This window comes from Amblyomma americanum, chromosome 1 (genome assembly GCF_052857255.1).
Source record: "Amblyomma americanum isolate KBUSLIRL-KWMA chromosome 1, ASM5285725v1, whole genome shotgun sequence".
Lineage (NCBI taxonomy): Eukaryota > Metazoa > Arthropoda > Arachnida > Ixodida > Ixodidae > Amblyomma > Amblyomma americanum.
This window is the reverse complement of record NC_135497.1, coordinates 152,853,979-152,875,009: the sequence shown is the minus strand read 5'-3', so window position 1 is coordinate 152,875,009 and position 21,031 is coordinate 152,853,979. Positions and strand designations below refer to the sequence as shown.

The following is a 21,031-nucleotide window of genomic DNA, read 5'->3' as shown; positions in this document are numbered from 1 at the left end:
TATGGATAGCGCGAGATTGAGTTGCAGTGAAACATATTGGCTAGCCCATACACAGACATGGAGTAAAGTACGAGTAAGAGACAGGACACACGATAGACTTGCAACTGGATATTTTATTTGAAACACAGTATTTATACACTTTCCTTCTGCGCCACCAGTGCCACCTATCAGTTGCTGTCGCATCAAATGAAGGATGAAGAAATTGAAGCTTGATGGAACAAAATGAACAAGGCACATGCACTCGGGAGCACCCCGAAGACATCTAGCAATACAAGATAAGTGAAATCTAACTTGATAGGGTGCTTTAATGTGGCACGAAACGATAAATTAGGAGGATCTAAAAGTTAGACATAAAAAGGGTGTGTGGTCTGTATCAGATGGAAACTTATCAAGAAGCTAAAACCAGCACGAGAGATCTGCAGAAAGATCAACAACACGTGCCAACAGTACCAATGTTCAGATAAAGGAAGGAACACCAAGGTCTACCGAATGGTGACCACACCAAAGGGCAGAGAGAATGAAAAATATGAAAACAACGGGACCTCTAAAGAGGTCTGCACACGACAATATTAAAATGGCAAAATTGGATGATGTTCTAAGCCCGAACAAACGTGGTCATAAAAACTGATCACACATGGTCCTAATAAAACGCATCGAACAAAGCCCTAAATACAACATTGTCAAACATAGTAAAATTAAATGGAATACTAAACACAGAGGACACATGAACTCAAGGTAGTGTAAACAAACCTACCAATCACACACTGGACAGTGAAACATACCTTTCTAAATAGCGCTTTTCCTTCTTTGTTAAAGTCACAGCCTGTTTGCTTACGCAGCCTTCCCCTGCCTTAGCAATGTGGAAGACTTCAAGGAGTAAGTAGCATTCCATACCGGATCGTTTTGCGGACATTTCCGTCTGTTTTAATGCATTTTATTCTGATATGAATCTTTGTGTACAACCATGTCTATCGAAAATGCTTGTATTTTGCAGTTGTGTATTTACTGTATGTGCTCGAACTTAGGGAATGTTTTGTTGAGTAAAGGGATGAATTTTTGCCCAACGTTTCTCTCTCTCTCTCCATGTAAATAGAACAGGTGTCCAGCTAAATGTAAGCACGTTTTTAACAATTGAAGGAGTGTCCTAGGCACGTAAAATGGGTTCAGTGCTGCTGAGGGTCGTGAGACCTACTCTGCAGTATCTATTCAAGGCAAAACTTCAGATTCAGTCCGGTGTGCGTATATGACATTGAAGTGACCTTCGCACTTGGCGATTTCATAGCAACAGACTGAAGAAGTTGGCGTGGGAAACCGATCGAGGACAAGCGAGACAAACAATGGCGAGCGCTTGTCTCGCCGAAGGAGAAAAGAAAAGAAAGGGGAGGGGGTTCTTTTTTTTTGCGCCCGCGCACCCACGCACTGGCGCATCGCCGCCGCCGAATCCACGATAGGGAAGCTGCGACATTCGCCAGCGCTATCTCTCGCTCGCAGCAAGCAAGCTGTTGGTCACGTGAATAGAGCTCGAACCAGGTTAAGCAGTAGTTAAAGGGACTATGCAGTGAATTAATTGAGATTACGTAAAGCAGACAAGAGAGGCATTTCGTCACTCGTCACACCAACGCAAGAATTTTTAAGCTAGCATCAATAACACCGAAGATATAGATAATTAAAAATTACGCTCCTCCTCTGCCCCTCAACTCGTACACGCGGGGCACCAGACAAAAATAAAGAATACAGCTCTGGGACTGGGCCCCACTCATGAATACGTCATCCGCTGACGTTCCTTTTGCAACTTCAGGTTGTCGCTCTTAGCACCCCAGCAGCAGCGTCGGCGGCATGATTGTGGCGCGCGTCGCGTTTCTTTGCTTGTCGTCTGTTGCAGTTAGCAGTAATGAACCCGGATCTCGAGACGCGACTGCTCGCTCTTACGGCCGCGATGGGCATCGAGCCCTATTCGTTCACGGCGTAGCGGCTGAACGCCAGCGACGACAGTAGCGACTCGGCGAGCCACTGCGAGTGGCTCCGGATCTCCCGACAGAAGGAGGCGGCAGAGGAAAATTGAAACCATATGCGCGAAGGCAATGCCCTGGCTCGCGCTTGCCCGAGAGGGTCGCGCGGCGGCACGAGCAGACGATTTTCACGGCTACCGGAAGTTTTCCCGTGACGTCGTGGCTGCCATGTCTCCAGAGAATGACAGCGTGTGGTGGCCTGGCAACGTCATGGGTACAGTGGTCTTTTTTTCACGATTTTTGTTTCAAAATCGGTGACTACGAGCAGACCAATCGGCCCGCGAATTTTAGAAAACACGGATTTAAAATTTATAATAAATTGCCGGCTCAGTTCCGAAGACTCATACTTGGTGTGAATGCTTCTTAGCATCATTTCTAAGCATCGAAAATATTTACAAGCGACTTTTTATTCATTGCATAGTTCCTTTAATGAGGCGATCCACGCGAGCCAGCGGCCCAAATCTATCAGCCCCATCTAGACAGTATCGAGCATGGCATGGTAGTAGGAGGTCAGTGTTCTGATTTTGGAGGGAACGTCGGCATTCCTAGAAATTCACAGATTCTTCCTCCATTCGACGCGATTTTAGATTGATTGAATAACTTTTTTTTCCATCAGAAAAGGCGTTTCTAGAGGCCCCCCCGCCACGCACGCCTTGGAATCCATTAGACTCTTAGCCAAATATATAAGAGAAGTTTGAAATAAAGGGAATCTACCGGCGCAATGGAAGACAGCCAGCATCATACTCATAGCGAAGCCAGGCAAACTCCCGCAGCTAGACAACCTGAGGCCAATTTCTCTTGCGTCATGTGTTAGAAATTAGACATCTCCCGGCTTAGGTCACGGATGACGTTTCGAAAAAGGGGCGAAGGGCGGGCTTGTAACATATTCCGCTTCTGAGAGGTGCAGTGGAATTGGCCTCATGTATTGAAAATTTGTTGTGTATTTCTCAATGCCATAGAATTTTTGCGCGGTGGAATGCACTTGGTTGCAAGGAGATGTACTCGGCCACCTTCTGATGAGTTCTTGAGCACGACGTTTTATTAATTACCGGATAATTTTACCCCGATTTCTTGCCTTCAATTGTATTTTTTTACACTCTATAAGCTTCTACACATCGTACTGGTATGCCCGTTATCGATACACATTAGAATTCTCCAGAGAATGCTTTTAAAACTGTGTTTCTCTGGTGGGTTGCAGATATAGTCCTAGCGTCACCTACTAAACACTCACTTTCGGGTTAAATTTACCGGAGGGCAGGGGATCCGCTCCGTGGGGAAAATTTTGCATAGGAAAACTATGCTTATCCGAATTTTTCTCATGGAATAAGTATGGGACATATATGGTTCAAATTGGACCTTTCCTCAGCGCCCCCATGAGAGTGACCCTTCATTCCGCCCCTGCTGGCGTTTTGTTCTTTTCTGTTAGAACCGGAGTCAACCTCATACGGGATAAATATCAGTGTAAGCATAGTGGTGGTTCAACAGCGCAAAAACAAACACAGACCAAGTAGGAGACATGACACACAAACCAGCGCTGAACTTACAACTGATTTTTTATTAGGAAGAAGCATGTCATATGTACATTCAAGAAAAAGCATCGCACATGCGCAATGTCAACAAGATACCTAGTGCTAGTACATGGTAAAAGCCGCTTTAAACGCAGTGTGCATCCGCAGGACCGCTACCCACTATGTAGCATATTTATTTCTCGAGGCGATAATGTAACAGATGGCGTACTCACGCATCCTTCACTTTTTCTGATAATATGAAATGCCTCAGCTACTTCTCGAGTGCGCTGGTCAGAATGGGGGAACAGGACATCAGTATTATCAAAAAACAGCGTGCATTTGCGCGTGAAACAATGTTTAGCTAGGTTGGTTTCTTTCTTTGTTAAATAGTTGGCGTGCTCCATGAGCCGCACGTTAATGCAGCGGCCAGTTTGGCCTATGTATGTAAGGCCACATGAAAGGGGAATTCGATACTCTACGCCAGTCTTGCAGGGAACATATCTATTTTCATGATTTATGCTGCAAGCATTTTTTCTGCGCCCTTCAGGCCTTATTTGAACCGCCGCCCCTCTCTTTCTAGCTTGTTATCTGCAGAGAACTGAACCTTTACCCCATGCTTGCTCCCCACCCTTTAAATCCGGTGCGACCGCTTGTGCACATATGGCATAACCACTACCCTTCTTCTCCCTTCTTCCGAACCCTTTTCCAGCCCCGAGGTACTTGGGAGCTAATGCGTGTTCCAAAATGAGTGTGGAATCACAACAGGATCCTTTCTGGAACTGTTACCCTACTACCTGAGTAACACGTTTGTTGAGTGGGATGGCCGACTTTATATGCAAAAATCGGGTATGTGCATAGGTGCGAGGGTAGCCCCCATTCTCAGTAACATTTATCTAAGCCTGGTTGATATGAAAGTTTAGACTGATCTAGCCGGTTGTTGTATTCGCATTTTCGTTATGTGGACGATTACCTGGCGCTGGCTAGGTCCGTGAATCCAGAATTTGTGTCAAATGTTCTTGTGGGTCGCGGCTGAGGTTCACACATGAAGTCCCTCAGCAAACAGACCTGCAATTGCTTGATTGAAAGTTGTCTTTCGAACCCAGCCATGTCTGTTGGCAGTATTCACCTAGGTGTGAAAAGCCTCTTTTGTATTACAGCTCCTTTCATTCAAAGCTTGTAAAAAGTGGTATCGTTACGGGATGCTTAGGCATGGCAGTAAAGAAATCTTGTTATCATAAACTGATGCCCAGTCTCATAGCCCAGGCAGACATATGTATGGAAGCTGGTTTCCCGGACTCAGTTCTCGTTTCGAGTGCAGACAAAGTCCGCCGTTCCCTGAAATCGTCTGCAAGTACTTCGGGGCTGGAAGAGGGTTCGGAAGAAGAAAGGAGAAGGGCAGTGGTGATTCTGCTATGAGTTCCATTATTTTAACTTTCATGCGAGAGGCAGTTCTCGCTGGCATCTTCTCAATGCTCAAAGCAATAGACTGCCCAAAACCCTCATTTTCTGTGCTGTGCTTGCCCAGCTTTGAAGGCAGCTCCTACTCGAACGGGTAGCAACTCCTTCCTTTCTTTGACCGTTTTGAGGGTGGCTCGCTCACTGTAATCTCTTCCTGTCTGGCAGGTTGACCAGGACTAGCTGCTGCGGGCTCCAGGTCTTCATCAATATGCCGATGGGCGATGGCGCTGACGAATTACCTTGAATTGCATTAAAGATTTCTTCTGCTGTTGAGGCTCGGTCATCATCTCTTGGCAGGGAACCTGAGCCCATGTTGCAGGTAGTCCTGAAAAAGCAGTTTTGACTCTAATTAGTTCAGTCTTGTCGTTTCACTTTTATATTTTACTGCAAAAAGAGCGCCAGTGTCTTGTCGAGTGGAACAGCACTACACACAGGGAAGACGAAAGTAAGACAAACACATGAGCTTTGACTTCAACTGATGTTTGAAATTCAGTTGGAATTCAGGGCCCATGCGTTTGTCTTGCCTTCGTATTCGTGCCTGTGAGTAGCGCTGTTCCAGTAAGCAAAATACTGAACCAACTGCTCCAATAGTCCACGTTAGTACTAGTGTGACGAAGTGTTGTCCTCAAACTTCGGTGAGTAACACCTCTACTTTCCAGAAGCAGGAGCCACCTCCCTGACCCATATCCTAGGCAGGAGGCTGCCCACTTACCCTTTGCAACCCTCTACCCACACCGAGAACAAACAGCAAAGCCACAGGCCGAACAACCAAGCAACGAAAAACCAATGCACATGCCAAGTTAGCCCAAAACAAAGTTTACGCGAGTTCCAAAAATGCAACTGAGCCAAAACCATGAAACCAAACGCGCAAAAACACCCCTTGCGAAAATGGCATATCTGGATTTATATCTCGATGTATAGGGAATTGGGCAGATGTGGCCGGTATATATATATATATATATATATATATATATATATATATATATATATATATATATATATATATATATATATATATATATATATATATATATATATATATATATATATATATATATATATATATATATATAAATGCAGATATGCCGAGATATGCTGAAATATCTATATGTTTATATCTGGAGTCTTTTATATAACACCAGAAACACCAAATATGAGATTTTCGTAAGTGCCCCCTTACGAAAATGTCATATCTCGTATATAATAAAAAATCCAGATATGAACATATAGGAAATCGGGCATATCTGGGAATATATACACGTATATAAAGACCATATATGTCACGATCTGCTAAATTCTCTATGTACTCAGATATAAACCCAGATATGCCATTTTTGTAAGGGACACAACACCAAAGCACAATCGGAAGCACGAGGATTCACAGAATTTTTGCAACAGATGTCTGACCGTCCGGCAAGTTTATTTGATAGCATCTTTGGTAATCTTTTAAAAGCTGGCAAGAAGTTTATCTGATTTTATTACCGATTGAGTCCTCTCATTTATGAGCCCCATAAAAGCTGTGAAACGTTCCGAAATGACCAGCAATTGTCGACATCCTTCTCCAGGGTATTCCCCTGAAGCTATGCTGTTAAACGTAATACAGCCCAATAGTTCACAGGCAGTTACATGCAACAAAACAAAAAGCAAAAAGGTACTAAATGCTCCCACACAGACAGTGAAAGTCGCAGTAAAAAAGCATAAATTAACGAAGGAGGCTCAGTGAACAACTGTGTGTGAACGTAGCACACAATTCATGCAGTACAACACATTTCATGCTCGTAACTGCACGTACCTCGAGCCGCGAAAACAGACATTCCAAAACAGAGAGAAAACAACTCACTTTCTTGGACGACCACAATTCTTGTAAAAGTTAATCGCATCGGCAAACTCCCACGTCTGCCTGGCAACGTAGGCGCTGCCGCTCCTCGTTGCGAGCTCGATTGCTTTGAGTTCACGGGTAAAGCGATCTCGGAGCTTCTTCCACAACTTGTGGCATTCTTCAACTACAAACAGAAACAAGGGACAAAAAAATCAGTCAAATATTACGGCGCTACCAGCAAGTGGGATTGGGATGCTTCGGCTGACAAACGTACAAATGAAGCCGAACGCAGCAGTCGCTAAACACCTCATCTGTGGAGAGACCACTGCGTTGCTGTATCTGCTCCCAAGCGTTCTCTTTGCGCTGTTGGTCCCTGAAATCGAGTCGCTTGGTGTCATACACACAGGGGTGTTGTTTTCTGGCTTCGATAAACCTCTCCACCACGCTATCCGATGCAAGTTCAACGTTTGAGCCGCTGGCGCCACTCATGCTGTCCGCAAAGGCATCCGCCATCTTTCTCTGCGCGATGCACTGTGGGTCGACGCGGTCGGCAGCGCACGCGCGCATGGAGCAAAAGCCAAATCTCCGCCGGGCTCGTCGGGGCGCGCTGGCAGCCGCCGGTTAAGTCGGCGCTGCAGTGTGTCGGACCATAGGAGGAGTTGTTTTAATAATAATAATTGGTTTTTTGGGGAAAGGAAATGGCGCAGTATCTGTCTCATATATCTTTGGACACCTGAACCGCGCCGTAAGTGAAGGGATAAAGGAGGGAGTGAAAGAAGAAAGGAAGAATAGGTGCCGTAGTGGAGGGCTCCGGAATAATTTCGACCACCTCTTTAACGTGCACTGACATCGCACAGCACACGGAACATAACGCAGCGTGTGCGAGCGCGCGCGCGCGCGCGTTTTACGTCGGACTATATTCACGCCTTAACAGCCTCAACCTCTTTCTCTCAGAGGATTCCGATGTTAGATGAACGCGTGGTTTCATGGTGCAGGTAGTTTTTTTCCCCAAGAAGTCGATACCACAACAGACGGCAAAGAACGAACAGCGAGTGTTAGTGCCTCCTTATCATGACCTACCAGAAATATTTATCATGAACTTCCTACCTGCCTATTAAGACCGCAGAACGCGAATCATGGTATAAATGTGTGTAAATGTGCGTAAGGGGAGAACAGAGAAGCGGACTTTCCGGCCTGTCAGGAACACCTCAGATGGAAGAGAGCAATGCCGGCTACTGCTCCGGTGATCTCGAGTTCTGTGGCGGCGCATTGTGGACTTCCTGCCGTTCCTGAGCCCCTTCCGGGCAGTCAACGGACGACGCAACCACCTGCTACGGCCAGGGGTGCCTCCAGAGCTGTTGCCACCCATCGGGGTGGTGCCCTCAACGCCAGCAAAACCAACATCAGCTCCACGGGCACTTGGACCGGGAGCTTGTACGACGAAGCCAAAGACGCCGCCAGCGACACCATCCTGAGCACTCCGAATGCCACCTCGACGCCGGCTACTGGACGCATGCAACGCTTCATCAGCTCCGAACCGTGAGCCCGAACGCCGAACGCTAGTAGGCTGAATGTTCCCGAGTAGTGTGTTTTGGTTGTCTGTATTTTTTGTGTTAGTTTTCTGTGCTAGTGCTTGTGTCACGTCTTGCCGTGCCTAGTCGAATGCTAACAAAAAACACCCGGAGGCCTTTGCCTTCAGCGGCGCTGTTTTTAAGGCGAAAACCTTTAATAGCTCATCGTTGTCCTTCCGTCCATCCGGGATATCTGCCACACTATAGCTGTCAATCAAACGCGGATCGGGTGTCCACCGAGATATGTGAGACCAGGGTCTATTACCTTGCTTAAAACCATTTTTTTTTCTCTTCAAAGCAAGCGTTTATGGGTTGGAAATGTACTGGTACATTCGTTGAAGTCATGATGCGTCCCAACTTGGAGCTGTGCGTTGCGGAGAAGCTTGATGGCCGTCTCGATTTCAGTCGGGGATTACTTCACGATTGCAAATCCTAGCCGAAAAGGACTGTACATGCTTTACCTGCAAGTGTCACACCTTCGACCCTTTTAAGCTTCTTGACTTCGAAAACTTATGCAGTTGCCCCTTATTGATGATGAAACGACGTACCGGCCTATTATGTATGGCCTCTGCGTATATTGATCGTGTGCTTTTTTCGTTTCATGCCTCTAATTGTTTTCCTGCATATTTTGAAAACTTGAAGAAAAAAAACGCCTTCAGCGAGCTGCAAGCGCGCATCATGGCCTCAATTTCATTTTGATATTAAAACAGTGCACTAATTTTCATTGCGATTTACTTCTCTCGCATTCCCTCTCCCACCCCATCGTCTTGGGTGGAGGCCTTGCGGACCAAGCACCTCAACAGCCAGGCCACTCTGGTTTTCCGGACCCGGTCTGAGGATGCCTCCAGGGCTGCTGCACAAGAAGACCCTTCTTCCTCTGTCTCTTTCTCTCAGAGGCAGACCAGGATGTAAGTTCGGGTCTGAAAGAAAGACCTCGCCGGCACCATTATAGTATAAGCGCGTGGTAATTTCAAAGCTAATTAATTAATCCTCGTTACTAGACTATAAAGTTTGAGTGATTTTTAAGCAACTTACGTGCACTGCGCCTGTGTGTGGATCATGAAAAGTATTCGTTCTATAATTAAAACCTGAATTCAGAATTTGTATAAGTGTTCGCTGGAGCACTCTGTATATATTAGCACAAAACTATCGCCGCAACTACTGCGCGTTTAGTGGCATCGACGCAGAAAATAAACCTATATGTATACTCAGTGCTTAGATGCCGACCAAGAACTAAAAAAAAATCAACAATTCGTTTCTCAAGAGATTGTCAATAAGGCGCTCGTAGGTACGTGATCCGAAACGCATTTTTTTTTAATTTCTAGTCGGCATCTTTTTTTGCGCGTTTTCATACTATTGTTCCCGACCAGACAAGTTTTCGTCGAAGCTTCGATTTCATATAGTGGTCAGGTTTTGTAGGCGAAAATACCGGCGGATTACAAAGGACTCTCACGGGTCCCCATGATCAACTGCGCTTCGGTCTGGCAAACCTTTTATCATCCCCCTCCTCAGGGGAGGCCGCTCTGCGAGCTGTTGAACCAGCTGGCCAAGCATGGCTAGTGGACACAGCTCACCGCACCGCAAAGCCCAGGTCCGTGGACTCTTGTACAAGTAGGAGCCCACCCTTGAGGACCTCTGTTCTCTTCTTAAAATAATTAAAAGTTATTCCTCCTCCTCGTCTTTTTCTATCGGATGGGGTTTTGTTGGGTTGGCTGGAAGAAGACGACTTTGCAATAAAAAAGCGGCGAGCGGAAGAAGAGGTAAACGAAGGACAGGCCAGCGCGTGCTCCGGCGGCCGTTTGTTCTTTCCACGGCCGCATGGATATGGGCTGTTTCGCGGAGGGCCGCCTGTCGAGTCTGCTGCAGTGCCTAGGGTTCAAGATCCTCTGCAGGAACGCACGGTGAGTTGCATGACTTCCACCGACGCTATTATGAGGGCGCCTGGCTCGTGGCACTGATATGCGGTGGCGTACACATGCGGTATCATCGTCTTGAGTCTTTAAGCTTAGCTTCGCTTCCTCGTACTGCGCTATAGCGCATTATTACAGCGAAAGCTGAATTAGTTTTGTGCACGCCATTTAGTAGATGTAATTTAGGGGGTAAAAAACAGGCGTGTAACGCGTCACGTTGACACCAGGGCCGCGGACCTCAGCGCCACTGAGGTGTCCACTGATCCCGTGAACCAGTTATACGCATTTCCGCCCTTTTCCACAAAAACATCAGAAGGCTTACACGCCGAGTAAGACAACGCTGAGACTTCAGACTATTTGCTTCGGGCAAACGGATCCTGGAGTTCGTGAAGTGTGCCCGGAACACGATCGAATCGGTCTGCAAGCGTGGGAAGGCGGTGTGTGTAAAACAGACGTGTGAGAGGCCCAACCGGCAGTCACCTGCAAAACGGGTCTGCCACTCCAGACTTCTCGGCCGCTAATGCTAATGCTAATGCTTAAATGTAGTAACTTGTGCACGAAGCTATTGGAGCGGAGAGAGCGAAGGCGTTATTCAGTAAGCGTACGCAAACATCGAGGAAAGCTAGTACAATTGGGTTAGCAAGAGAAACGAACGATTAAAATGGCGCCAAAAAAGATACCAAGAACATACGAGGAGAGCAGTAAATCCTGTCCTGTCCTCTTTCTTCTTGGTGTCGTTTGTGCAGCTACTTCTGTCGTTCAAGTATGTCTAACTAGCGCCTGAGTACATCCTGTTACCAAAAAAAGAATTACCAAGACATTAAAAGCGCAAGGCTGAAATCGCAAATGGACAGAACATGTTAGATGCTGAATGTAACGCTTGAAGGGGTGCAAGATAAGAAAGACCGCCTGTCCGCTGTAATTGCACGAAACTCTCTTCTCGAACGCGCTCCACGGCAATATCCTGCAGGTCCCGAGATGATATACAAATCCCCACAGACATCTAGGCGAAACAGCCTAGTCGTCAAAATTAAGCGCTATCGCCAAAGCTATCGCTGAAATTTGCGTTACAGGTGGCAATCGTGCTGTTTTTTAAAGCAAAATAACATCTCTTTTGTAATGGGGCGTCTATAATCAATTGCGTTACTTATTGCCGTTATAATTCAGCCGATAATGCAAAATACCAAGCCGACGATAAGTATGCACGGATTGGTTGACATAGCACACTTTGTTGAGTCGCTCTTGGTAAGAGTACCACTCACTGTCGTTAAACTCCAATTTGTGCCGCAACGTCGCAACTAACAAGCATGTGCACCGCTGCTTGAAGAGACTTCGTGAAGCTGGGCATTCTCGTTAGCGCCAGCATGCACTTACCGATTGGGCGGTCCTTTATCTCTGAACGTTCCGAGGCGATATGAACATCTTTCTTCATGGTGCAAGTACTTTTTCGCAGGAATAAGTCGACACCGCAATAAACAGCGAACAACGCACAATGAGTCTTCGTATACCTGCCTAACAGGACCTATCAGGAATGTTTCTCCTGTCTATCAAAACCGTCAAGCGCTAATCATGCTATATACGTGCGTAAGGGTGAGTGTGCGTCAACATCTCTTTAATAACAGCGAATATCCATCCACTGCGCTGCTACTCAAAGCTCATGCCAGTAAATGAACGCCTGGGACAGATCGTAGAGTTTCAACGGCCGCTATGGGCGGGCGCAGCAGCTCCCCCCCCCCCCCCCCTCCCGTCCTTCAGAGGCACTGGTCATGCATACTCAGCGACCGTAATCACTCGAACGATAAATGTCTTCGTGCCATCAATCGTCCCAACATTTGGATTAGAAATGAATGCCTTGGGCTCTATACTTTTGACGCCCGGGCACATGCGATCGAACCGCAGCCACGAGGGCTGTTTCGATTTGTCACATGCGCTATGAGTTTTCGTGATTCTGTTCATGCGTCACAGTATCACGGCATTACACGGCATCTCCATCGCGTTGACAAAGGTGAAGTAGTTCACAAAGGTTATATTTTGGGACCGATACTTGTTATTGATGCCCATAAATACCTTACGGAGCGACGATGGCTCCGCATTATGCTCTTTGCGTCCCAGCGTCCTCCTGCCGTGGTGGAAAGCAGAGCGGACCAGTTCATCCTGGCGGAGACCTGACATGAGTCCAGAGCCACAGTCTGCTGCCCGGGCGGGACTACTCGTCGGACGCCATCGGGTTGGAGACGTGATGAAGCTGTGGGTCATGAGAACCGAGACAAGACTATTTTCTGGTCGGGAACGCAATGCCACCACCTTCAGATACCCAGTGGAGCACTGCCATTTTGACAAGGTGTGTGACTGGAGCCATCTGCAATTTTATGCAGGGTCAAAGAAAAGCGGAACCTAGTGGAACCTATTAGAATTAGCTCTCCCTTCTTCTCTGACAGGAGTAAATAATTCGGATTTCGAATCTCTTTTCGGCGTGATGAGATATGAACATAATTGCATAGCCTCGAGAACTTCTAATTTCCTCTCACGACAACATGCTGTATGCATATATAAATTGCCGCGGTCTATGCTAAAAGAAGCGTATGATCGCGTAGCATTCTCAGCCCTGTGTAAACCAGTAGTAGTTAATTTAAATAAGATAATACGCTGACTAAACGGCGGCTTAAATAAAAAAAAACAAGCTGCAACTCCACCGCCGTCATACCTCAGGAAGAAAAGAAGTTGGTCCTAAAGTGTCGTGTTTTCGTGGGCGTTCATGTCTCAGTTAAATTCCTTTCTGCAACCGGACAGACCTCTGTCAAATGCCGTCTTTTGAGCCAGTAGCAGCTTCGAAAAGCGAACTCTGCTGAACCCGGCATTTTCGCATAAGTCTGGGGCGAATCCATCCTCAACCATTATCCATTACTGCTACTGAAACGTTTACGGACATAATGTACTACACAATTCTTAATTTTGCAGTTTTTACTTCGGAAACTTTTAACCACTCCGACTGCAAGGAACAATACACTATACACGTAAAGAGCTCATAGTATAGAATGAAAGGTGTACACGGCCTGGTATTTTTGCCCCATGCATTAAACAACGCCTTTGTCGCGACATTTTTTTTTCCTAATTTCGCAGCATTTGTACCTGGGCGACGCCTTCCTCGCCGCGAACATCATCAGCCGGGCGATAACATCAGTCTCCGACCTGCCCGCAATGATCACCCGACCGACGTTTGGCATGTTCGCATTCCCCCTGAGCTTGCTGTGCCTCGATGGAGGCCCGTCCGCGACCTGTTCTGTGGCAGCGACGGGCTTCTGAGGAGGAGGTTTGAACTGGGCGCTGTCGACAAGCTCCTATCAGCTCGTTGCTTGGGCATCTGTTGCTGCGACGCAGTCTTCGCCGATGGCCTTTGTCCACTCCTGTCGCTGAGCAGCCCGCTGGTTGTTCCGGGCTGCGATATAGTGACCGTCGGAAACACGGCGCGACTAGGATGAGACGGCGTCACCGACGACTCCTAAAGGCCAACACTGAGCGTCGGGCGTTCATGTACAGCAGCACGAGCGCGTGCGCTGATGTTTTATTATTAATGCATAGTTTCCTGTTTTTGTATGTGCTTCGCCCTTTGAAGTATTTTAATGTTCGTGCCCCTGTTTTTCTATGACAAGTGCATTTAGTAAATATTTTGTCAATGTGCATGTGTTGTATTGATTGATGTGCTGATGTGCGGCGTCTAGCCGTACCACTGCTGCCTGAATAATGTGGCCCTTTAAGGCACGGCGTTAGGATTCCGCCTATTTAAGCGGGACACACGGCGGGGCGACCCAAGCACACGGCTGAAGCACAACACCTGTATGCGATTCTAACACCATGCAGCCGCGCCGATTATTCCCATTTGAAACTTTAATGGTCGTAAGACAACTGGTGGTAACGATTTCTCGAATTCTCTTGTGCGGATCGTGGTATAAAACGAGGGATTTTATACCCCGAAGCTGCTCGTGGGCGGAGTGAAGAGACATAGTGAAAGACTCGAGAATAATTTCAACCCCCTGACATTCTTTATCATGCACTGATATCGCACACGATGTGAAAGCTCTTGCAACGCGATAGCTTTCCTTGCGAAATCTCGATGCACAAAGGAAAGAAAATCTCGGAAGAGTGCTTTACATCATGCAACCGGGCTTCGCAATCCAAGGCCCTCTAATACGTTCCGTTTGGCCAACAGAGTTCGGGCCGGAGTTTATTTTTATCGGCTGGCTCAGTTTTCGCCAGATAAACCGAGATCAGGCGTGGTTCGTGGGCTGTCCGAGGAGTGCAGACAGCAAATAGGATGAGGAATAAAGCAAATAACCCCAGCGGTGGCCTAGTCGATTGAGCGTCCGCCTCGCATGCGGGAGGTGCGGGGTTCGATCACCGCCGCCGGGTACCCACCGGTGATGCAATGAGTACAAGCATTCCCTGGCCTGGCGCTCGACTTATTTAGGGTGAAATGGTTAAGAAATAGGTCCCCACATTGAGTACAATAAGAAACCTTGTACCATGGCGCTGTTTGGCCACACATGCCCTTGCGCCATAAAACTTCATCATCAGAATAAAGCAAGTAACGCGGCGGCAAGAGAACAGGGACAAATGTTGTGCGCTACTATAACGGATGGGGAGTGACCAGAACGTATGCGAGAAACACATGATATCCCTGAAGATGAAAGCTGGCCTGCTTGGTTAACCGCTGCGCGACATGGTTGCTGGCGCGAAACAGAACTCTCTGCTCGTCTACTGAACCGAAAGATGCGGGTTCGCTCCCGGCTGGCTTGGTCACATTTCAACCAAGATGAACTGCTAGATACCCGTGTAGTGAGCGATGTCAGTGTTCGTTAAAGACACCCAGGTGGTCGAAATTATCCGAAGCCCTCCACTACGGCGTTCCTCATAGGCTGAGTCACGGACATCGAACCCCCACACACAATACCAAACCGTCTCAAAGCGTCCATCCGCATGCTCCAGAGCGGCACGCATCGACGTGGATGTGGAGTGTGTGGCTGTTGATTGATTGATTTTGTGATTGAAAGCATGTTTATTCCATTTTTGTTCGTCGAGAGCCGCTTCAGCGGTGGGAACGGGGCTATTTAAGGCGGGTGGGAGATAGCCTGCAGTTCATGAAGCCAGTGCCGCCGTAGGGAGCAGCACGACAACCGTCGTAAAATTGGTCGCCAATGGGCGACCCCACCGGCGCCAGGATGAACACCAGGAATGGGAGTTACAGGCTATTCGCGGATTCCAGGCACACGTTGGCCTACGGGCAGGATGAGAGCTGGACGGAGATGAACCGTGGTCCCAGCAACACCGTGTTGAGGGCGCGCTCCTGAGGAACTGTGTGCCTGGGGCAGTCCCACAGTAGGTGTTATTCGAGTGGGCCCTGGTTTGATAGGTAGCCCTAAGGCCGGAATATCTGAGGGTGTCCCCAAACGATGAAAGCGATGGTGCAGGAATGCAGTCAGCAGCGTATGCGTCTAGATTTTCGAAGCATGACGGTGTGCTTGCGCGACAGCTCCAGACACGGCAGATCAGAGAGAAGAAGAGAGTTCGCTGTGTCCGCGAGATATGCGTAATCGCGAGAGCGATTTATATCTTGCTCCCGTATGGGGTCGGCTTGTTTAGGAGCTTGGCGGGGGGTCGTGGTCGTGTGTGAGGAGGCCCCGGCTACCACGGAAAGTAGATATGCGCATGTCAAGCGATGGATGTTCTCGTTCCCTGGGACACTACAGTGTGCCATAACCAAGTAAAGCGTGAAGTCATGAGCACCGTTATGCAGTCGTAAAACGTAGAGGCAAATTTCGGATGTGACACGGCTGCTGTACTGCACATGGTGCATTTTCGGTATGTTACTTGCGAGAATGTGCACATGGTAACGTTCTGCGGAGGTCCTCTTGTCGTTTGTCAGGACTGCGTCGAGATAATCGGAGAGAGCTGGTGATCAGCTTGTGTACTTTGGATCCTACAGCTAGCAGCGTGGTAGTGATTTTCTGCTGAACTGCATGTGTTTCATGATATTGTCGATTGCGTTGGGTTGGTTTCGATAGTGACCAGCAATTACTAGATTGAGATAATAAACGTTTTATGTATTGCAGTTAGGCCAAAGACTCTAGTGGAAACTTTAGAGCGGCCGCTTTAGAAACGCCTAATTCTTGAATTTTTGCTTGATATGTGCATCAGAATATGTTTTGTTTTTTTCTGCATTCAAATGAAGGCCAGCGAAATATTAAACATCACCGCGTGATCATTCGATAGACGTTAAACGCGTCAAACAGCCACACCATATGGATGATTCTGCGAATGTGACAAGGCAACAACAATGATAGGAGCGTTATATGTAAAAATTGAAAATAACACCCGTAATATAGTGTTACTTATGGTGACATCTAACACTGGTTATGGCATACGGTTCTTGATTATGAGGTCGCAAGTTTGAATCCCGGCCCCAGTGGCCTAATTTGATGGAGGTGAACTGCGAAATATGACCGTTTTGTTGATGTCGATGCACGGATAAAAATCACCTCAAAATAAATTTGCAGTCCTCCAAAACAGCGACTTTCTCTGCACTTTAATTTCCTCCTCCAACACTTTTTCATAGAGCGATTAAGGTGTACTCTTCGGGTGAGGCTTTTGTTGCGCCCTTAATTTTATAAGCAACAATTAATAAACTGAGAAAGTGTAAGGCGGGATATAGAACAAAATTCTCGTAAAAAGAACAACGGCAACATAATGACTCCTCCCTCGAGTACTTGCGGTAAAACGCCGGTATCGTATTTTCTTATTCCCTTTTCCAACAAAACAAGCCAAAAAATCTGCAGAACAAAAACACCGAATGTGCAGCGAACGTCACATCAGTAATTATGCAAGGCCGGCCTTGGGATCACATTCTGTCTACTCTTGGGACCGCATTCTGTTGCCCAAGGGGAATTACTTCGAGAGCCTCGGCTTGCGAAGCCCGGCCGCGTGATAGAGCGTGCTTGTCTGAGTTCTTATTCGCTTCATGCGCTGAGAGTTCGCACTGACAGCTACCGCGTTGTAAGTGTTCTGAAATCGTATAGGCTCTTCACTCTACCCACGAGTCGCATCGGGGTTTCAAATACAATTTCCAAACAACTATCCACACAAGGGAATGAATTCAAAAGAACATTACCTCAAGGTGCCCTCAAAGACCAATCAAGCTTCAATGAGGTCTAACCGGTGCGAGAGCATGGTGCAAGAATGGATGGGTGTTGCGCTTCAGCGCATGTGTGGATCGTCCTGCTTTGTGCCCTATTCCTAACGTCATGCCTTAAACAGCCGCATCTTTCAAGCAGCAAGATTACGGTAAGGCGCCATACATCAGCGCATAAATCAACACACACACAGGTGCATAATTTTTTTTAATCAGACTTATAAAAATTCAAGTGGTATAAGTATTAAAAGACATCAAAGAATCGAGTACAGACAAAACAAGAATATTATGCTCGCAAAATGAATGTGAGCAAGCACTTGCGCTGCTGTACTTTAAAGCCCAATGAACGGGATCGTCCGGTAGGTGTCGTCGGTGACAGCTTGGTGTTCTAACCGCACCAAGTTTAGACGGCAACGACATCGCTGCCCGGCGCAACCATGCAGGCGGTTACTCAGTGACAGGAGGACTACGCAAAGCCCCTAGGCGAAGACTGGATGGGTAGCAACAATGAATGCCCAAGGAACCAGCTCATGGGAGCCTGTCCACTGGCCTAGTTCAAACCTCAACCTTAGAAGCCATTCTCCGCCACAGAACCGGCTGCGGACCAGCCTCCTCCATATGGCAGAACATGTTCAGGTAAAATCCTGACAGTCGGGTAATCCTTGCGTGTAGGTCGGAAAGTGATGTTATCGCCAAGGTCATGATGTTCGCATGAAAGAAGGCGTCGCCCTGGAGGAGATGCTGCCAAAGTAAAGAGACGAAAAAATTGAAAGTCGCGCGAAGATGTCAATAACGTATGATACCAAAATACTGGGCGTGCACAGGTTTATTTATATGCTGCGTCCTTTTTGCATGCTTTGTGTGTTGCCTCTTTCCGTCTAAAAAGTTAAACGTTTTTTCATTAAATATTTAAAGCAATATGGAGTAGGTATATTCGTTATCGCTGAAGTAGCCGGCCTTCATGCGGTAAGGATGCACGCCATGCTTATGCATCGATGCCGCAAGAGTTGGCAGGGTTTGCTTGTCGGCAGGGTTCAGTTGTCAAAGCTATTACTGGTTAATCGAGGTCTATATGCTTCGTTTTGTATTGAGCACGGTGGTTTATATACGTATACGACATAGTATCGAGAACGAAAAGTGGCAGTTCTTGAAGATATCCGGTTATTTTCATAATTCAGCACACCAATAAAACATTTGAAAGCCGCTTTTTTTTCATCTGTCGGCGAACCGGTGACAGCTAATACTAATATGCTCCCATTTTTTTTGGACCTACATGTACTTACCAGCAATTTGGTGCAAAATTGCAGATGGCTCCGGTCACAGACCTCGTAAGATGGGCTGTGCTCCACTGGGTATCTGACGGTTGTGGCATTGCCTTCACAACCGGAGAATAATCTTGTCTCGGCTCTCCTGGCCCGCAGCTTCATCACGTCTCCAACCCGAAGGCGTCTGACGAGAAGTCCCGCCTGGATAGCAGTCTGGCTGTGGCGTCATGTCAAGTATCCGCCAGGAGGGAATGGTCCGCTCTGCACGCCAGCACGGCAGGCGGACGCTTGAACGTAAAGGGCATGAAATGGGGTCATCATGGCTTCGTAAGGAATTTATAGCTGCCAGTGAGAATTGTCTGTCCCAAAATTAAACGTTGTGAACTACGATAGTTAGACACATCTTGATTAACGCAACCAGAACAGCGAAAAGGAGAAGCCGTGTAATGTCACGACGCTATGTCGCAGGGCATGAATCAACGAAAGCTCATCGTACGTGCGCCAAACCACGACCGCTTTCTTGGCCGCGGTTCGCACCACGTAGAAACCCGCTGCGCCCACCCAGAGCGATCGTTGAACCTTCCTAAATCTGCGCAATCCATCTATATTTCGATATGGCTTTCGCTAATGCCGCAGTACATTGAAATTCGCAGTTCTTAAACAGATGTTGATGCACGCTGACCGACATCTTTGCCATGATTAGCGCTCGGCGGTCTTGCCAGGCAGGTGCGATATTCCTGCTAGGTCCTGATAGACACATACGAACATTCATTATTCGTTGTTCACTGTTTTATTTAGAGAGACTAGCGGCACCATGAAGCAGCGGAATCTTGTAAAATCGGAGTCTTAGGTGATAACAGAGAACCCCATCTGATATGTGAATCCTGGCGCTTGCGGAAAATGTCCAGCAACACAAAATTTCTGGAAGCAACAGTATACGTGCATGGTACATGCGACGTTGCGCCAGACGGCGGCGTATAACGACCGTGACGAACACTCTTGCCAAGAGCGACTCCAGAATGAGTGCTGCGTCAACCATACCCTGCATGCATCTACTTGGGATTTCACTTTAGCGTCTCAAGGTTGTGGCAATCAATAGCGCGAGAGACAGTAAACGCGGTGTTCCATTAGAGATGTTATCTTGCGAATTCGAAAAAAAACTGTCCGGACGATGACCACCTGTAACGCGAATTTCAGCCATACCTCTGCTAATAGCGCTGAATGTTCGCGGCAAGGTCATTTTTGCCTTGATGTCTGCGACGAGTAGTACGTCATTCTGGGGTGTGCTGTGTATTGCCGCGCAGCGCGTTCGTCCCAAGCGTTTCGTGCGTTGATGCTCCATTTCAACCCAGGCATATTTGTGCGCTCTGTAATGCCGCTCATGTGAAGCTGCCCCTGCAGGACGGTTCCTCTCGGCCAAATCCCCAGTCTCCTATCATTGACATGCACACCCACTCCCTTCCGACCCGGGCTGTACGATGAGCTACGTCCTCGCAGTCTCTCGTGCTTGAAGCAAAGCTTTTGCGTCCACAGGGTGCGGTTTCACCGTGGCGTCTAATTCAGTTGCCGAAGGGGTTCCTTGAAGAGGCAAGGTTACGCGCCCCATGTGCTCCTTTCGTCGCGCCTCGTGGCAGAACATTTACAACGTGTGTTCCCTCCGCCTGCTTAAGCCATCCTCCGTGGTAATCGGCACTGCGCCAACTAAACTCGCTGCCTACGAGCGTCAGCGACACGCCTGGACGTGCCCGCCCGGTGCTGCCGCTAACCGCCGTGAAGCCGAAGGATTCAGTGCATCTTCACTTTTGAGTCACCCTACCGATGGGTGCCGCTGCAGTTGCAGAGCTGCTGGTGCATCGATCGGCTCCTCGCAGATCACCGTGTAAGACCCATCTCGAGAAGCAGCAACGCTGTCGGCCCCCCGATCCGAACTCGTGAAAGATGCAGATGTAAATTGTGCGTAAAGCTGTTTTCGTTTACCTCCCCGTCGTACGTTTCTTCGGCTGGCCTACCCTTGTGACAGATGTGAGAAAGCCAGCACTACCGTGATCACCCGAACCTGTCAACAACATACTTACTGGCACTATAGCACTCCGCTGTGAAACCGGGTGACGAGGCCCATAGCAACTGTCGCTATAAAAAAACGATGCTATGTGCGTCTCAGATGCGAATTAGGTGACCATACGATTAGCGACATCTTGCGATCGATAGATACCTAGGTGCGCAGATTGACTTCACCGCTTTCGATTTGAATTGCCGGTGAAGTAACGTTTGTGACCAATTAGAGCTAATAGGCAGCGTTTCTTCCCTT

The 21,031-nt window shown here is 47.7% G+C and overlaps 1 protein-coding gene across 1 annotated transcript; it reads left to right on the top strand.

The window, feature by feature from the left end:
* Positions 1-10,184: 10,184 nt before the first annotated feature.
* LOC144136506 (uncharacterized) lies at positions 10,185-13,655 on the top strand. The gene is made up of 3 exons (XM_077668881.1): positions 10,185-10,266; positions 12,388-12,616; positions 13,396-13,655. The coding sequence occupies exons 1-3, from the start codon at positions 10,190-10,192 to the stop codon at positions 13,576-13,578; spliced, it is 489 nt and encodes a 162-aa protein (XP_077525007.1). The 5' UTR covers positions 10,185-10,189; the 3' UTR covers positions 13,579-13,655.
* Positions 13,656-21,031: the final 7,376 nt, after the last annotated feature.

What these genes read in the sequence shown, in the direction of transcription:
- LOC144136506 (XM_077668881.1), top strand. Translation starts at nt 10,190, where the DNA reads ATGGGCTGTTTCGCGGAGGGCCGCCTGTCGAGTCTGCTGCAGTGCCTA. An exon ending in ATCCTCTGCAGGAACGCACG is followed by an intron (nt 10,267 to 12,387) that starts GTGAGTTGCATG and finishes TTTGCGTCCCAG; the next exon opens with CGTCCTCCTGCCGTGGTGGA. An exon ending in AGCACTGCCATTTTGACAAG is followed by an intron (nt 12,617 to 13,395) that starts GTGTGTGACTGG and finishes CTAATTTCGCAG; the next exon opens with CATTTGTACCTGGGCGACGC.